This window comes from Mustela lutreola, chromosome 4, assembly GCF_030435805.1.
Source record: "Mustela lutreola isolate mMusLut2 chromosome 4, mMusLut2.pri, whole genome shotgun sequence".
In the NCBI taxonomy this organism is placed as follows: domain Eukaryota; kingdom Metazoa; phylum Chordata; class Mammalia; order Carnivora; family Mustelidae; genus Mustela; species Mustela lutreola.
In genome coordinates, this window is record NC_081293.1 from 7315443 (window position 1) to 7330693 (window position 15251).

The 15251-nt window shown below is 50.1% G+C and overlaps 1 protein-coding gene across 2 annotated transcripts in view; it reads right to left on the reverse strand.

Moving 5' to 3' along the window:
- Positions 1 to 5039, reverse strand: part of LHPP (phospholysine phosphohistidine inorganic pyrophosphate phosphatase) — a 115752-nt gene extending 110713 nt beyond the window's left edge. The window contains exon 1 of one of the 2 annotated variants that reach the window (XM_059172899.1): positions 4843 to 5039. In XM_059172899.1, coding sequence (XP_059028882.1) covers positions 4843 to 4967 — 125 coding nt within the window. In that variant the 5' untranslated portion in view covers positions 4968 to 5039. The remainder of the gene's footprint in view (positions 1 to 4842) is intronic. The other variant, XM_059172898.1, reaches the window with a different exon arrangement.
- Between the last annotated feature and the right edge of the window lie 10212 nt (positions 5040 to 15251).

Sequence of the window (15251 nt, forward strand, 5' to 3'; positions counted from 1 at the left end):
GCTGGGGGCTGAGCGGTCCCCCAGAACCTCATATCCTCCCCATCATGCTTGGCCCTCTGCAGCTGCTCTCACCCCAGGGACTTCCATTGGGCTCCTCGGGACATCAAAGTGAGCCTCTCAAAGTGAGCCTTGCATATCAAGGAGGCCACCCAGTGCAGGTTGTAAAGAAACCCCTCTCCATGGCTACACACACTATAGAAAGCAGCCAAACACACAGGGCACAGCGTCCTTCACCTTGACAAGCAGGCCTGTTCCGTAAAAGGTTCCTCGGAGAGTCCACGCTTGGCTCAGGCGCTACAAAACAGGGTCATGCGGCATGTGTGAAACATTCCCATGGAAAACTCCAAAAGCAGGGGGAACCTTCCAGCACCATACTCACTACCACTGAGCGTCTGGGCCCTGGGCTTTGTGCCTGCCCACGGCCACCCACAAGGGAGGCTTGGGTGTGATCAGTGGGCTCCTGGAGGCCAAGCAGAAGAGCTCAAGAAGGGAGGATGTCCAGAGACCCAGAGCACACTGGGGTGTGCTCGGTGGGCACTTGGCCACAAAGAGGCTCGTGAGTGAAAACCCTACCCAGGAGTCTTTGCAACTGGCAGTAACGGGATTAGGTGGGAAGGCAGGGGACAAGGGGCCACCACGCTCACTTGAGAAGGCCCTAGCACACCAGGAGGAGGCATGGGGACTTGGTCTTGTGGCCTGGGAGCCCCTGAGGTTTCAGAGAGATGAGGCCATTAGCTCTCCAGGACCCTGGGCAGCACGATGATAAAATCTCCCAGGATAAGGAGCGCTATGTCCCCCCACCGAAAATAATCCCACATGCTCTGGAGAAGGCAATCCCCCTCTCAGTCACAAAACTGGTTCTGATGTATTTTAAGATTGACGTCACACAGCTGTTCGACTCCTAGGGTACAGCTGCTACCAGAGACAGCCCAGCTACTTAAATCAGCCTGAATTAAAGTAAATCAGAACAAAACCCTCCTGGGGATGGGTGGGAAGGTGCCAGTGCAGAACCCACGGAGGTCAACAGGCCGGGACCCCTCCTTACTGTCACGCCCTGCGATTGGCACACGCATTTGCTGGACACAGACAGGTCTGTGTCGGCGGGGGCTGCGTTACTCGGGACGGGCTGCCTTCTCAACACCCGCTGCTTCTCAACAAAGCAAAAAAAGGCACCTTGGCACAGTTTCGATTTGCACTTCTCTTATCTAAGTAAGGCCGAACATCTTTCCGATGCTTAGGGCTCATTTGCTTTTTCTTCCTTGTGAACTGTTTATATCTTTTGTGCATTTTTTATTAGGCTGTCGATTTTTTTTTTTCTGTTGCTCCTCCCACAAAGGACTCCAAGTATGGCTGGGGCACAGCGGCTGGCAGTCAGGCAGACTTGGGTCCCCATGGTCCTTGGGCCATCCCAGCTGAGACCCTGGCAAGCCCCGAGCGGCAGTGGCTTCCCGTGGTAAAGGGGAGGCACAGCGCCCTCCACCCCAGACTGTCAGGGGGACCACACAAGACAGTGAGAGGCAAGCACGGATACGGAGCACAGAACAGGTAGCCGAGAGCAGCCTCACCTGCCCAGAAATACAGGGAATATCGTCAATAATGTTGTAACAGTGTTGTCTGGTGACTGCTGGCGGCTCCATTCATACTGTGCTGAACACCGAGTAATGTACAGAACTGCGGAACCAACAGGCTGTTCCCCTGAAACTAATAGAAGATTGTATGTTAATTCTATCTCAATAAAAAATTCTACAACTTAAAGAAATAAATGTATGTATGTGTGCATATGGTGCGGTCACGGCCTACCCTGCACCCAGCACTGGGCCAAGACCTTGACATGCGCAAGTCGTGAACTCTCAGAGCACCTGCCCTGCACCCCTCCTCACACTCTCCGTCCTCCCAGGTGCTCTAGTCCGACCCTGGGAGCCATTCTTCCTCTTCTCCAGGCCCCCACAAGACTCCCTCATCTGCAGGCCCTCCCGGTCCTACTTCCAAAACATCTCTACTTCCAAAACTCCCTTCCCGCCACCTCCCTGCTCCTTGCCCCGCCATCTCTTCCTGGACCATACAATGGTCTCCTAACTGCCTCCTCTGCTTTCTCTCCTGACGAGAGCATCTGGACATTCCCCACTTTGCAAATAGAACGATCTTAAAATACTTGTAAACTGGGGAGTGGGGGGGTGGAACCCTTTTTTCCGGCTTTACGGACATATAATTGACAGAGTACTTGCCATTCAAAATCTCAAATGGGAGATATATTCACACAGCTCAAAAAAACATTAAAGCAAAGTTAATACACAAAGCCGTACAGTGAAGAAGCAACCACCCAGCGTTCCCCAGCTGTCCGTCCCCAGCTCTCCCAACAGTGAACTCTTCCCCCAGCTGCCTTAAGCAAACACAGCAGCGGCAACACTGGCCTGCATTTCTGCCTTTTCCACCCAAAAGACAGCCACCATGCAGCCGGTTCTGTGCTTTGCTGTCTTCCCTGCCAATGCATCTATGTGACAGGCACACTTCATGCTACACCGTACTCCCTTGCATAGATGGATGGACCATGATACTCCCCTATCAGTGGGTATCTGAGTTCTTTCCAGTGTTTTCCTATTTCAAAACTTATTTTCATGAATGACCTTGCACGAGGTCCTTTCTCATGCATGAAGCAAGGCAATTTCCAGAAGTGGAACTGGTGGGAGAGAAAGCCGAACGGATCTTCCACAAGCAATGCAGGACAAGGTCTGTTTCCACAAACACTCACCCAGAGAATGTATGCTCAAAGTTGTGCTTTTTTTTTTTTTTAAGATTTTATTTATTTATTTGACAGACAGAGACACAGTGAGAGAGGGAACACGAGCAGGGGTAGTGGGAGAGAGAGACGCAGGCTTCCCGCTGACCAGGAAGCCTGATGCAGGACTTGACCCCAGGATCCTGGGATCATGATCTGAGCAGAAGGCAGAGGCTTAATGACTGAGCCACCCAGGCACCCCTCAAAGTTGTGCATTTTTGCCAGTTTTCTCATATTGATGAAAAAAGGCTCCTTGCCCCAGTTTTAATTTGCATTTCTCTTATCTAAGGCTGAACATCTTTCCTATGCTTAGGGCTCATTTGCTTTTTCTTCCTTGTGAACTGTTTATAACTTTTGTGCATTTTTTATTAGGCTGTCGATTTTTTTTTTCTGTTGATTTCTAGATTTAGGGGCATAATTATAAAGGTCCTCTACTCCAAGATTTCAAAGGAAATCTCTGTCTTTGTTTGGTACTTATACAGCTTCACCTTTCACATTTCAAGTTCTTTAAAACATACATCAGATCACACGACACTCCTGCCCGGAATCTTCAGTGACTCCCCACTGCACTCAGAATAAAATCCAGGCACCTCTCCGCGGCAGGTTCCTGCTCTAGCCATGCTCCCTCTCTTTGGTTCCCTGAACATGAATGTGCCAAGCTCTCTTCTGCTGCTAGGCCTTTGCAGCTGCTGTTCCCTCTAGCCGGAATGCACTTCCTCCGTGCCTCGTCCAGATGGCCCTTCATACCCTCTGGTTGGGTCCAATGCCCTCTCTGTCCAACCTCCCCTCTGTCCCTTTTTCAGCCAATCTTACGTTTACTTGTCTGCATCCAAGTTTACTGTCCATTTCCCTCACAGACATGAGCCCCATGAAGACTTGTCTGCCTCATTCATGGCCCTGAAACTGTGGCCTCGTGCTTCCCCACACTAGGTACACATAACCCCAAAATACAGCCAATGCCCTCTGCTGCACTCCCATAATGTTCTTGGCTTCATAAGATGCCAATGCATATATGTACTGATATGATCTAATCCTAGTTGGCAATAAAAATGAATGAACTAACAACCAAAAAAGATGCCAATGCACAATGTTCTTGCTTATGACAGAGTTCATCTGAAGCCTTAGGGTAAATAGGAACTAAGGCAAAGGGTAGAACTTAAACCTGGACTTCAGGAAATGAGGCTCCCGGGGCCCTCAGGAGTCTCCTAGGACTGGGCGTCCTTCCCATGTTCTCCTTGCGGTTATGCCTCCCTTTTCTGAGTTCCTGGTCTCTCAAACACCTCCAACTTTGCTACACAGGACAGTTTGGCTCCTGTACAGACCAGTGGGGTGGGCTCCCTGAGAAGGACCAAGAGGCTCACTTAATTGCCAGCTACAGGTAGGTAAACTGAATCCTAGTGAGATCAGGCCACTAACCCGGGGTCCTCCCACCAGTGAGTCTAGGAAGCCAAGTCCGGAGCAATTAGCCCTTCCTGGCTGCCCACTGAAATCATGGCAGCACTGGCCTGTCCTGCCAATGGCAATTACAAGGCGGAGAGTCCAATGGTGCCAACCGTGGTCCTTGCGTGGTCTTCTGTGCACGAGATTTGGTGGGCAAGACGCCCTTCTCCTCCCCTCCCCCCCCAACAAATGATGTCAGCACATCTTAAAGTTTTCTGGTAACTACATTAGCAAAAGTAAAAAACAGGTGGAATCTAATATATCTTATTTAACGTAATCAAATTATCATCACTTCAACATGTTATCCCTATAAAGCAAGGTCTTTCCGTATTTGTCACTAAGTCTTGGAAATCCGTGTGGACGGTGCCCTTACAGCGCATTGCAAGTCTGCCCAGCCCTATCCCAAGCGCTCAGCCGCCACAGGAAGTCAGGGGCTGCGGGGTCAGGCAGGGAAGTTGAGGGTCGGGGCGGCGGGGGTCCAGCCAGGATGGGGAGGGGGGGGTGGTCCCAGCGCGAGGGGCGGAGCCAGAGCTGCAGCCCCGCCCCCGGCAGCGGCCAGAAACCGCCGGTGGGACCCGGCTGAGCGCGGAGCCTCGCGTCCACCGCGGCCGGCGGGACGCACTCACCTCGCTACCGCCTCCACGGAGCCAGGGATCGGCATGCCGCCGTCCTCACTGCCATCGTACAGCACGCCCGAGATGTCGAGCAGCACCCCGCGCACGCCCGCCAGCCGCTCGCCCCACGAGGCCATCGCGCTCTGCCGGGCACCTCAGTCTCCGCGCGTCCCAGCCTCCGGCGGGGAACTGCGGCCGGGCTCGCCGCGCAGGGGCGCCTGGGAAGTGTAGTCCTGGGCTGTGCAGCCCGGAGGGGCGGGGCCAGTGGGGCGGGGCCAGTGGGGCGGGCCGGGTGCAAACCCGGCTCCTAGGGGCGCAAACCGGGATTCCCGGGTGCCGCCTCTCCGTTCCTGGGTCACACGCCCCCGAAATGGGAGCCATCTCCCCAGGAGAGCTCAGTGGACAAGAGGCAGGAAAAACAAAACATTAAGCCCCTGGGAAATAGTCTCCCTAAAAACCAAAACAAGTCAAATCAAGATAAGGAGGCACCTGTAGAGGTAGCAAGCATTAAAGAGATCAGTACTTCTTGGGGCGCCTGGGTGGCTCAGTTGGTTAAGCAACTGCCTTCGGCTCAGGCCATGGTCGCAGAGTCCTGGGATCAAGTACCACATTGGGCTCCCAGCTCCATGGGGAGTCTGCTTCTCCCGCTGACCTCCCCTCTCATGCTCTCTCTCACTCTGTCTCTCTCTCTCTCAAAATAAATAAATAAAAATCTTAAAAAAAATAAAAAAGATATCAGTACTTCATTGGTGTCCTCATCTTTTTGCTGAGTGTGAACGGCCCTAAAAGCAATGGAGATAGTTGGACCAATTGGCCTGATAATCCCACGCCTGGGAAGTGATGCTAGGGAAGTGATTCTAAAGACGGTGAGGGCAGTGTAAGGTACCACGGCAGAACAAGCCGGAAGAAAAGTCACTGTACAAACAAGTGTAACATGGCTGCAGAAAGAAATATTATGCCACCAAAAATGAAAACTAGGTAACAACATGGAAACTGCTTGTGTTACAACATATGAGAAAGCAGACCACAAAACTAGTAAATTTTACATTACCAGGCAGTAATGTAGACTACAGCCCTGCAAAATTAAGGATGGTAGGAATAGGGCTGGGAAGCAAATGGAAACATTGCAGTGTGTTAGGCCAGTGACATTTTGGATGAATTGTTACAATCCATTTAATGTTACCTCATTTTTGCAATAAATAGAAGTTGATAGGAAAAGGAAAGTTTCCTTGACTGCCCCTCTGGCCTTTCCAAGTGTTGAAACTTGAGGGGTGCCTGGTTGGCTCAGTCGGTTAGGCGTCTGCATTTGGCTCAGGTCATGACCCTGGGGTTCTGGGATGGAGCCCCTCCTGAGGCTTCCTGCTCAGTGGGGGCCTGCTTGTGTCTCTCCCTCTGCCCCTCTCCACGCACACTTGTGCTCCTGCTCACTAGCTCTCTCTCTGAAATAATATATAAATAAGAATTTTTAAATTAAAAAAAGAAAGAAAGACATTTGAAAAAAATCAGATTCCTCCAGGCCTGACTTAGCTTGAAGGCATCAAAACAAGACCATTTTAGGGGCGCCTGGGTGGCTCAGTGTGTTAAAGCCTCTGCCTTCCGCTTGGGTTGTGATCCCAGGGTTCTGGGATCGAGCCCCACATCGGGCTCTCTGCTCAGCAGTGAGCCTGCTTCCTCTTCTCTCTATCTCTGCCTGACTCTCTGCCTACTTCTCTGTCAAATAAATAAATAAAATCTTAAAAAAAAAAAAAAAGAATGGTCATTTCAGGGGTGCCTGAGTGCTTCAGCTGTTAAGCGTCTCCCTTCAGCTCAGGTCATGATCCCAGGGTTCTGGGATCAAGCCCCACATCAGGCTCTCTGCTTGGTGGGAATCCTGCTTCTCCCTCTCCCTCTCCCTCTCCCTCTCCCACTCCCCCAGCTTGTGTTCCCTCTCTCGCTGTATCTGTCAAATACATAAAATCTTTTTTTTTTTTTTTAATGTTCATTTTAGGTTCTTCAGCCACAGACAGAATACAGAATTCGTCAGAATCTTAGAATTTTAACTCAGTTCAATAAATTATGCATACTGTGTTGCTAAGTTTACTGGGGAACTATGTACTCTTGATTTTATAGGAGGGATGTAAAATGTAGTTCCTGCCCTTTGGGAATTTACAATCTGACTGAGGGAGAAAAGAATATTAGACCTAAAAAAAATTAGCCATGGGTCTTAGCTGCAAAAAACAGAAACCACACCAACTAAAGGGTTATGTTTACCCCAGGCAGTAAGAAGCTTACAGATGTCCAAGGGAACTGAAGAACCAAGCTCAAGTACCATGCAGCTCTGAGAAATGCCCAATAGCATTGTTTCACTGGGGTGCTTGGCTCTCAAGTCACCAGGGACCTGACAGTACAGGCCCCCCAAAACCAAATCCACACACCACTGTGCTCCTGACGGATTCTCTCCACCTGTGGCTACCACTTACCTTGCTTTTCACCATGTCCAGCTTGGTGGAACCTAGTCCGACCTGCCAGGGACTCTGGGAAATGCAGTTTTTAGCCGTCCAGATTCTATGGTACAGGAGCCAAGTGAGTCGATCTGGATAATCTGCCATGAACGCCGTGCTCTGTACACACGTATTGAACTGTCCGCTCTGTGGGCTCAGGGGTCCAGGAATGCAAAAAGTCTAGGGTGTGATCTTTGCCTTTGAGTCAAGACTGCAGAAAACAAGGTATACACTTTGAAGATTGCTGACCGAATGTGTGCCAAGTGCCAATGAGTGACATAGACATAGCCAAGAGGATGGGCTCTTTTAACCACAGAGGGCAGCAATGGTTTCTGAGCTGAGGGACAGCCTGCTATGGACCTTGAAGAATGACCGGCCTGCAGCTTCCAGCCAGAGAGGAGAAGCAAGGGCATTTCTGTCAGTGGTGGGGAGCCTACCCATGGTTCTCCCTCTTCTATTGGCCAGGTATGACCTTGGGCAAATCATTTTCTATATCTAAGGTTATGGGAGACAAAACAATGCTCCTAGAAGGTGTCCACATCCTTCTCTCTGGTGCCCATGAATGTACTACCTTACCTGGTACAAGTGACTTTGCAAGTGGAATTAAGCTGAGGATCTTGACATGGGCAATTATCCTAGATGATCCAAATAGTCTCAGTGTGATCACGAGAGTCCTTAGAGGGAAAGAGGGAGACAGGAGAGTCAGGGTCAGAGAAGGGGACATGACAACAGAAGCGGAGCTGAGAGAGAAAGAGGGAGGGAGGAAGAGAAAGAGATTAAAAAATGCTGCACAGCTAGCCTTGAATTTGAAGGGGGCTGTGAGCCAAGAAATGCAGGCAGCCTTTAGAAGCTGGAAAAGGAAAAGAAATGGATTCTCCTCTGAAGCCTCCAGAAGGAATTCAGCCCCCGACCCCTTGATTTTAGGGTTTCTTGCCTCTAGAAGTTGTGTTTCTTGCCTCTAATGAAGTTGTGTTGCTTTAAACTACTACATTTGTGGCAGTTTGTTACAGTAGCAATAGGAAGTGAATCCAGGGACTCGGGTTCCTCATCTGAAGAATGACATTGGTCCAAGGTGAAACGTGGTATTGTGAGCCACTAATGGTCTTGGACTTAGCCCAAAAGTCTGTGACCTTTGCTTGGATATAACAGGTGAAAGACATTACATAAATTAGAGTTGCATTTGGCTGCATGAATCAGAAACGCAACTATAGTTGCTCAACAAAACTGAGATAATTTTCTCATGTATCAGGAGGTCAAGAGGTAGGCAGGCCTGGACAGGTACCATAGCTTCCGGAGATATCAGGAAATAAACTCCTTCCATCTCCAGCCCTTCCATCACTAACATGAGGCTTTCACACTGATGACCTCCAGGTGCCTTCTACATCCCTAAAACATTGTGTCTGCATCTCGAGCGAGAGGAAGGGGAAGGAAACGGACAAAGGACGTGTGGCAGCTGAGTCTTGCCCTTGCACCAGGAAAGCAGAAGCTTCCCCCAAATCTTGATCTGGATCCAATAGATTCTTGTTTATATCTTTTGGGCCAGAGCTAGTTCAATTAACACTCTCATGTGCAGAGCTTTGGGCCCATTATATTTACGATTATAAGTCTATAAATCATGTCTGAATTTCCACTCCAATGTGAATCCATTCAATCTTCTATTGGTATATAGACGTCGTATAATCCTTCTAGATTTGCTTGTATTAGCTAAGACTTTTTCATCACCGGTAACAGAAGCCCAATCTCACACGGCTTAACTTTCCAGGGAATGTTCTGGCTCCCGTAATAGATAGGCCAGCAATTGATGGCTTCAGGCATGACTGGTTCCAAGGCTTAAATGGTGGTGTTCTAGGCTCTCCGACTCTCCATTTCTTGGCTCTGCCCCATCTGTGGGTTGGCTTCCTTCTCTCTGTGTGTGGTTGGGCTTTCTCCAGGCAGCTGGGAGAGAGAGCTGTGTCAGGCCAACAGAGTCCCAGGTAAACCACATGGGGAGGAACCTATTCCTCAACTTGGTCTGACACTCCCAGAAAGAACTCTGGCCCTCTTGTATCAGAGCCCCCGAATTCCTCATGTCTGTGTTCAGAGGGAAAAGGTACTCTGATGATCCAGCCTGACCCAGGCGCCCTACCAGGGCTGGTGTTCACTCTCTTACCACACATGGAATTTGGGAGGGCCTCCCAGGAAAAAGTAGGGCACTATTACAAGAGCACTAAGGTCTAAAAGTTTGTGTCCTCAAAAATATTCATATGCTGAAAATGGGTAGCTCAGTTGGTTAAGCAACTGCCTTCAGCTCACGTCGTGATCCTGGAGTTGTGGGATTGAGTCCCGCATCAAACTCCCTGCTCAGTGGTGAGTCTGTTTCTCCCTCTGACCTCTCCCCTCTCATGCTCTCTCTCTCTCATTAAAAACAAAAACAAAACAACCCAGGCAGCTTGCTCATCCTTCACTCTGTGACAGCACTGCAAGAAATTGGGCAGTCTGCAACCTGGAAGAAGTTGGGCCACACCCGACTGCCCAGGTCCCCTGATCTTGAACTCCCAGCCTCCAGAATTGGGAGCATTAGGTTTCTGTTGTGGAGAAGCCACCCAGTCTTCTACATTTTGTTTCCATAGTCCAGGTGGATAAGAAAAAGAAGGAAGAGACACTGTGTAGGCAAAATTATGGTCCCCCACGGGAGCGCTCTATTCGTATCAAAGTTTGTGTGCCCTGGAAAGTGAGACCAGACCAAGTGAGGTCTGGGTGGGCCAAGGGGTCTTCTGTGTGAGGTGGGCCATAGTAGAAATGACAGTAAGGAGCCATCAGTCCAAAAGTGCTTCTCAAGCTTCCATGCGCATTAAAATCACCTGGAGGGCTTACTCAAACCAAGTTTTGGTTCAGGAGGTCTGGGATGGGCCTGAGAATCTGCATTTCTTACAGGATCCCAAGCAATGCTGCTGGTCTCCAGATCGAGATCACCGTTTCTCAAACTTAACGATACGTGTGAATTTCCCGGGGGAACGTACTAAAATCTATATTCTGATTCAGGGGGTCGGGGGTGAAAAGAGATTCTGCATTTCTTTTCCTTTTCCTTTTTTTTTAAATTTTATTTTTAAGTAATCTCTACACCCAATGCGGGGCTCAAATTTACAACCCCAAGTTCAAGAGTTGTGTGGTCTTCCAACTGAGCCAGCTGGGTAGCCTGAGACTCTGCATTTCTTTTTCTTTTCTTTTTTTTTTTTTTTTAAAGATTATCTATCTATTTATTTACTTATTTGACACAGAGAGAGACAGAGAGAGAGATGGAAAGCAGGCAGAGAGGCAGGCAGAGAGTGGGGGGAAGCAGGCTCCCCGCTGAGCAGAGAGCCCGGTGCTGGGCTCTATCCCAGGACTCTGAAATCATGACCTGAGCAAGAGGCAGAGGCTTAACTCACCCAGGCACCCCAGGATTCTGCATTTCTAACAAGCCCTCAGGGAGGTGGCAATGGCTGCTGCTCCCAGACCACGCTTCAAGTAACAAGAGCCTAGATTCCTAGAATGACCTCGCATGCACAGGGCAGCTCTGGTATTCTGTGATCCTGTGTTTGTTTGTTTGTTTGTTTTTTCCTAAAAAGAGATCACTTTGTAGAGGAACACGTTCCAGCTGCTGCGCCGCTGCGTGCATATGGTCGGTAGAGGGACTGACGGGCCAGGCGGCAATGATGCCCTTTGGCCAAGAAGCCGCCTGCTCCTTGGTTACACGAGTGGGGAGTTAGCAGTTTTACATAAGTACGCTGAATTATGAGGACTTGGCATCAGACCATGGGCGCACTCACACGAGGTCCTTCGTTGGAAGAGATTACAGCCAAAGGTGTGAGCAGGAGTAAGGGAAAGCAGCAAAGAACTTGAACTTATCAGTGGGAGCTTTACCCGCTCCCCCCACCCCGCCGACCTGCGGCCGGGGCACCCTATGGCCTCCGCTGGGGGAGGGCAGTCACTGCTCGCCCCAAGCTGGGTGAGAGAGACGAAGTAATCTCCTTCCTCCCATCCCTTCTACACGACTGTTTTCTTCTGTGAAAGGTGTGGTTGTCCAGGGTACACGGCCTGCTTAAAAGCATCAAAGTCGTTCCACAAATGCATGGGATTTCCCCTAAGGAAGCAAGACCCATTATGAACCCATACGCCTATCTGAACACTTCTGAATCATATTGTTATTTTCAGCTGAGCCCATACCAGCTCTTACAGCATGGGGTTTCCAAACCCTCTTACTCAGGGTTTATGCTATTGGGCCATCATTTATTCCTTTGGAAACTTCAATTGGCCAATGCCAGGGTGTTAATGGGCACAGAGACAAATGCTACGTGGGCCCCCAATCTTTTTTTTTTTTTAAAGACTTATTTATTTATTTCAGAGAGTGAGAGTGGGGACAGGGGCAGAGGGAGAGGGAGAATCTCAAGCAGACTCTCTGTTAAATGCAGGGCACGACACAGGGCTCGACCCCATGACCCTGAGATCATGACCCGAGCCTAATTCAAGAATCAGACACTCAACCAACGGAGCCACCCAGGCACCCCAGTGTGGGTTCCGACTTTAGGAAAGACCAAGGACCAGACAGTCTCTACCCCATACAGTATGACAAAGGCTGCACCAGTCGGCATTCCTCGGCCCCAGCTTACTGAATTCCAAAAGGGGAGGGGACATGACAAGCATTGGGAAGGCTGTAAGATGATTTATAGAATTAAAAAAAAATGTGGTTAGGGCACCTGGGTGGCTCGGTGGGTTAAAGCCTCCGCCTTCGGCTCAGGTCATGATCCCAGGGTCCTGGGATCCAGTCCTGCGTCAGGCTCTCTGCTCAGTGGGGAGCCTGCTTCCTCCCCTCTCTCTCTGCCTGCCTCTCTGCCTACTTGTGATCTCTCTCTGTCAAATACGTAAATAAAATCTTTTAAAAAAATGTTGGATAGCCAGACCTCAGAAAGCACTAGAACCAGCAACTCCGAAGTGAAAATCAGGCACTACTACTGAGATCAAGCAGCCCCAGCTCAGTGTTGCAGGGGAGAGAGCAGGGCCGGTCCTGCAGGATCCCACTCCCACCCCAGGGCCAGGGCAAGGTGGGGCCCTGCATGGCAGTCCCATACAGGAAAGAAGGTGAGATGGGGTCACCTGAAGACAGAAAAGGGGTGAGGGTGCTGATCAGGCAAAAGCAAGCGATGCTTAGCAAGGCTGGCCAGAAGGCGGGGTGCCCTGTGGGAAGAAGTGCCCAGGTCAGCCTGGGCAGGGCTGGGAGCATGTGAACACAGGAGACTTGAACCTGAAAGTAGGCTCCCTGGCAGGTGTGGGATGGAGAGAACATTGCCAGAGCAACACACACATTCTACAGGTCTTAGGACTGGCCAGCCTTCATAACTGCATGAACCACTTCCTGATTTAAAAAATCTCCATATCTCAATGTATCTCTATCTCTGTGTCTCTATATCCATTCAGCCTACTGGTGCTGGCTCCCTGGAAAACCCTGACTAATAACCGTAGCTCGCATCAAAATGAGGCAGAAGGGTCGCAAGGATGCCCAGAAGCTCACCGGGAACCCAGAAGCAGCCGCCCAGCTGGTCTCTGGAAGAATGGATCTCGGGCAGCCACTGGTGCTCGCCCATCTGCCTGTGCCTATCATAGCTTCCCCGCTTTGCTCTGCACACCTGTTATGTTCTGCTCCCCAACTCTTGCCGAGTCTCTATTTCCTCATTACTTCTGTGCCCGTGTGGCCCCACAACAGTCACCCCATTTCTATATTTCTTGCCCAGTGAGCTCAAGCACCCACCACGGGCAGGAAACAGGCCTGTAGGTCTTGGCTAGACTCCTGGGATCAGAATCCTGTGGTCTGACTCGTCCAGCTCACCTGGCTGAGCTGACTGCTTTGGGGAGCCCAGAGTGGGTCCGCTCAAGGATTAGGAGTTCTCCCCTCCCCCACTAGCCTGCCCACTGCCTACTCACCAGGCCCCAGGGACAGGGCAGAGTCTCTGAGAAGGCAGCGTGCCTGGGCAGGAGACCCACACACATCTAGCAAGGAACAACTCGGTGCAGGGACCAGGGCTGCCCAGGTAGTGGGGTTGGATGGTAAAGAAACTCACATTCGAATTTAAGGCATTTTGTCTTCCCCCTGTGGATGGATCACAGCAGCTGTGGAAATGCCGCGAGCAGTGATTCAGGTGCGGTCGCCTGCCATGAGCTCAGAGAAGGCAGCAGACATGGGACCCACAGACATGTTTTGTTTTTAAGGACTTATTAATTTGAAAGAGAGAGAGAGGGCAGAGGCAGAGTTAGAAAGAGAGTATCCTCAGGCATGAAGCTCAACGTGGGCTCGATCCCAAGATCCTGAGATCACAACCTGAGCCGAAACCAAGAGTCGGATGCTTAACTGACTGAGCCACCCAGGCGCCCCCACAGACATGTTTCTGATGGATTTTTTTCTTTCCTTCAACATTTGGGATCGGTTGCCAGGGTTTAAAACTTAGGACTTACCACATCTGAATCCAGCTTCCCAGCTACTTTTGGGCAGTGTGCAGACCCGGCCGCTCTGATCAGCATTCGTACGAGGTCAGCCCCCAGCATGTGGAGCCCCAGCACGCTCTTGTCCTTGAACACCAGCATTCTGGCTGATGGTGCTCCTCTGGGCCAGGCCTGGCCCCCTGGGGGCTGGAGTTTGCATACCCAGGAGCTGAAGAGCCTGAAGGTGGCAAGGCTGGAGGCAGGGAGACCAGGGAAAAGACGCTGAAGGCATGAAATTTAGACACAGGTGGGGGGAACAGAGGGCTTTGACACCTGCCTTACAGGAAACTGCCTACGAATAATGGCTCATACTTACCTGCATTCAAGGAAGCAGGTGCACCATATGCTTGCAAAGTCCCACCTTGCTTCCTTATCTTTATGCTTGATGTGTCTCCATTGGAAAGGGTGTTAACACGGCATTCCATGCTCACAGTCCACGATAGCCCAGACTGTGCTCTTGTCCCTCCCTGCTCCTGCCAGCCCTGTCCCTCACCAGTTCTCTCCCCATATGTCCTCAGCTTGTCACTTGACGTTTTCCCTTTCATTCTCCTTCTTCCAATTACATGTTTCTACTTTCCTAGATGCCCGGAGCAATTTGGTTCATGGGCAATTCCCCTGTCTTGGGTTCCTCCCAGGAATATCTTAAAACATTAGAAAACACTGAACATCAGAGCTCCTGGAGCCGGATCCTCAAACAGGCACCACGGTACTCCCTCCACCCCCAAGGCAGTGCTGGGCTCAGTTATTTTCCCGCAGGTCCTCTTATACATCCCAGCTCTCTGTGTAACTTTGAAGGAAAGTCATTCGATAAATGTCTATAATTAGATTTCACCCTGGGGCCAGAATGTGATTCTCTGGGTCAGAACTTTCCCCAAAGCAGGTTCTGAAATCTCACTGCTCCGATTCAAATCTTCACTTCATCACTTCCTAGCTCTGGGGTTGTGGGCAATTTGGGGACAGTCACAGTGCCTGCTCCATGGGGTTATGGGGGAGGAGTGAATGAAATAACCCAAAAGGAGCAAAAAGCTTGGCCAAGCACCTGGCCCAGAGCAAGTTCCTCAAAAAGAACAGCTGGTAGTCATATTAATTGTCATTATCAGAAGGAATTAACATGTATTCCACTAATCAATATAATCGCTGCTTTACCCCCTTCTTTGATCCTTCTCCACATTTCTGAGACAAAGAAGTTGACTTAAAAATTTTTGATTTTTTTTAACCTGTTGATTTCCAAGAAGAAATACTGATTTCTTAAAGCAAAATGTGTTGAGTACCCACTTCTCTTATGGCTGCAGTGGGGTTTAGTGGGAAGGCTACCTTCTGAGCTTTCACAAATCAAAGCCTCTGAGAGGTGTGTTTTTAAAAGGAATACTTGCTGGGCTTGGCAGCCGAGTTCAAAGCCCTGGTGGGAAACTAGGGCTAGCCTTTAATTGTAAATGTTCTCTGTGGGGC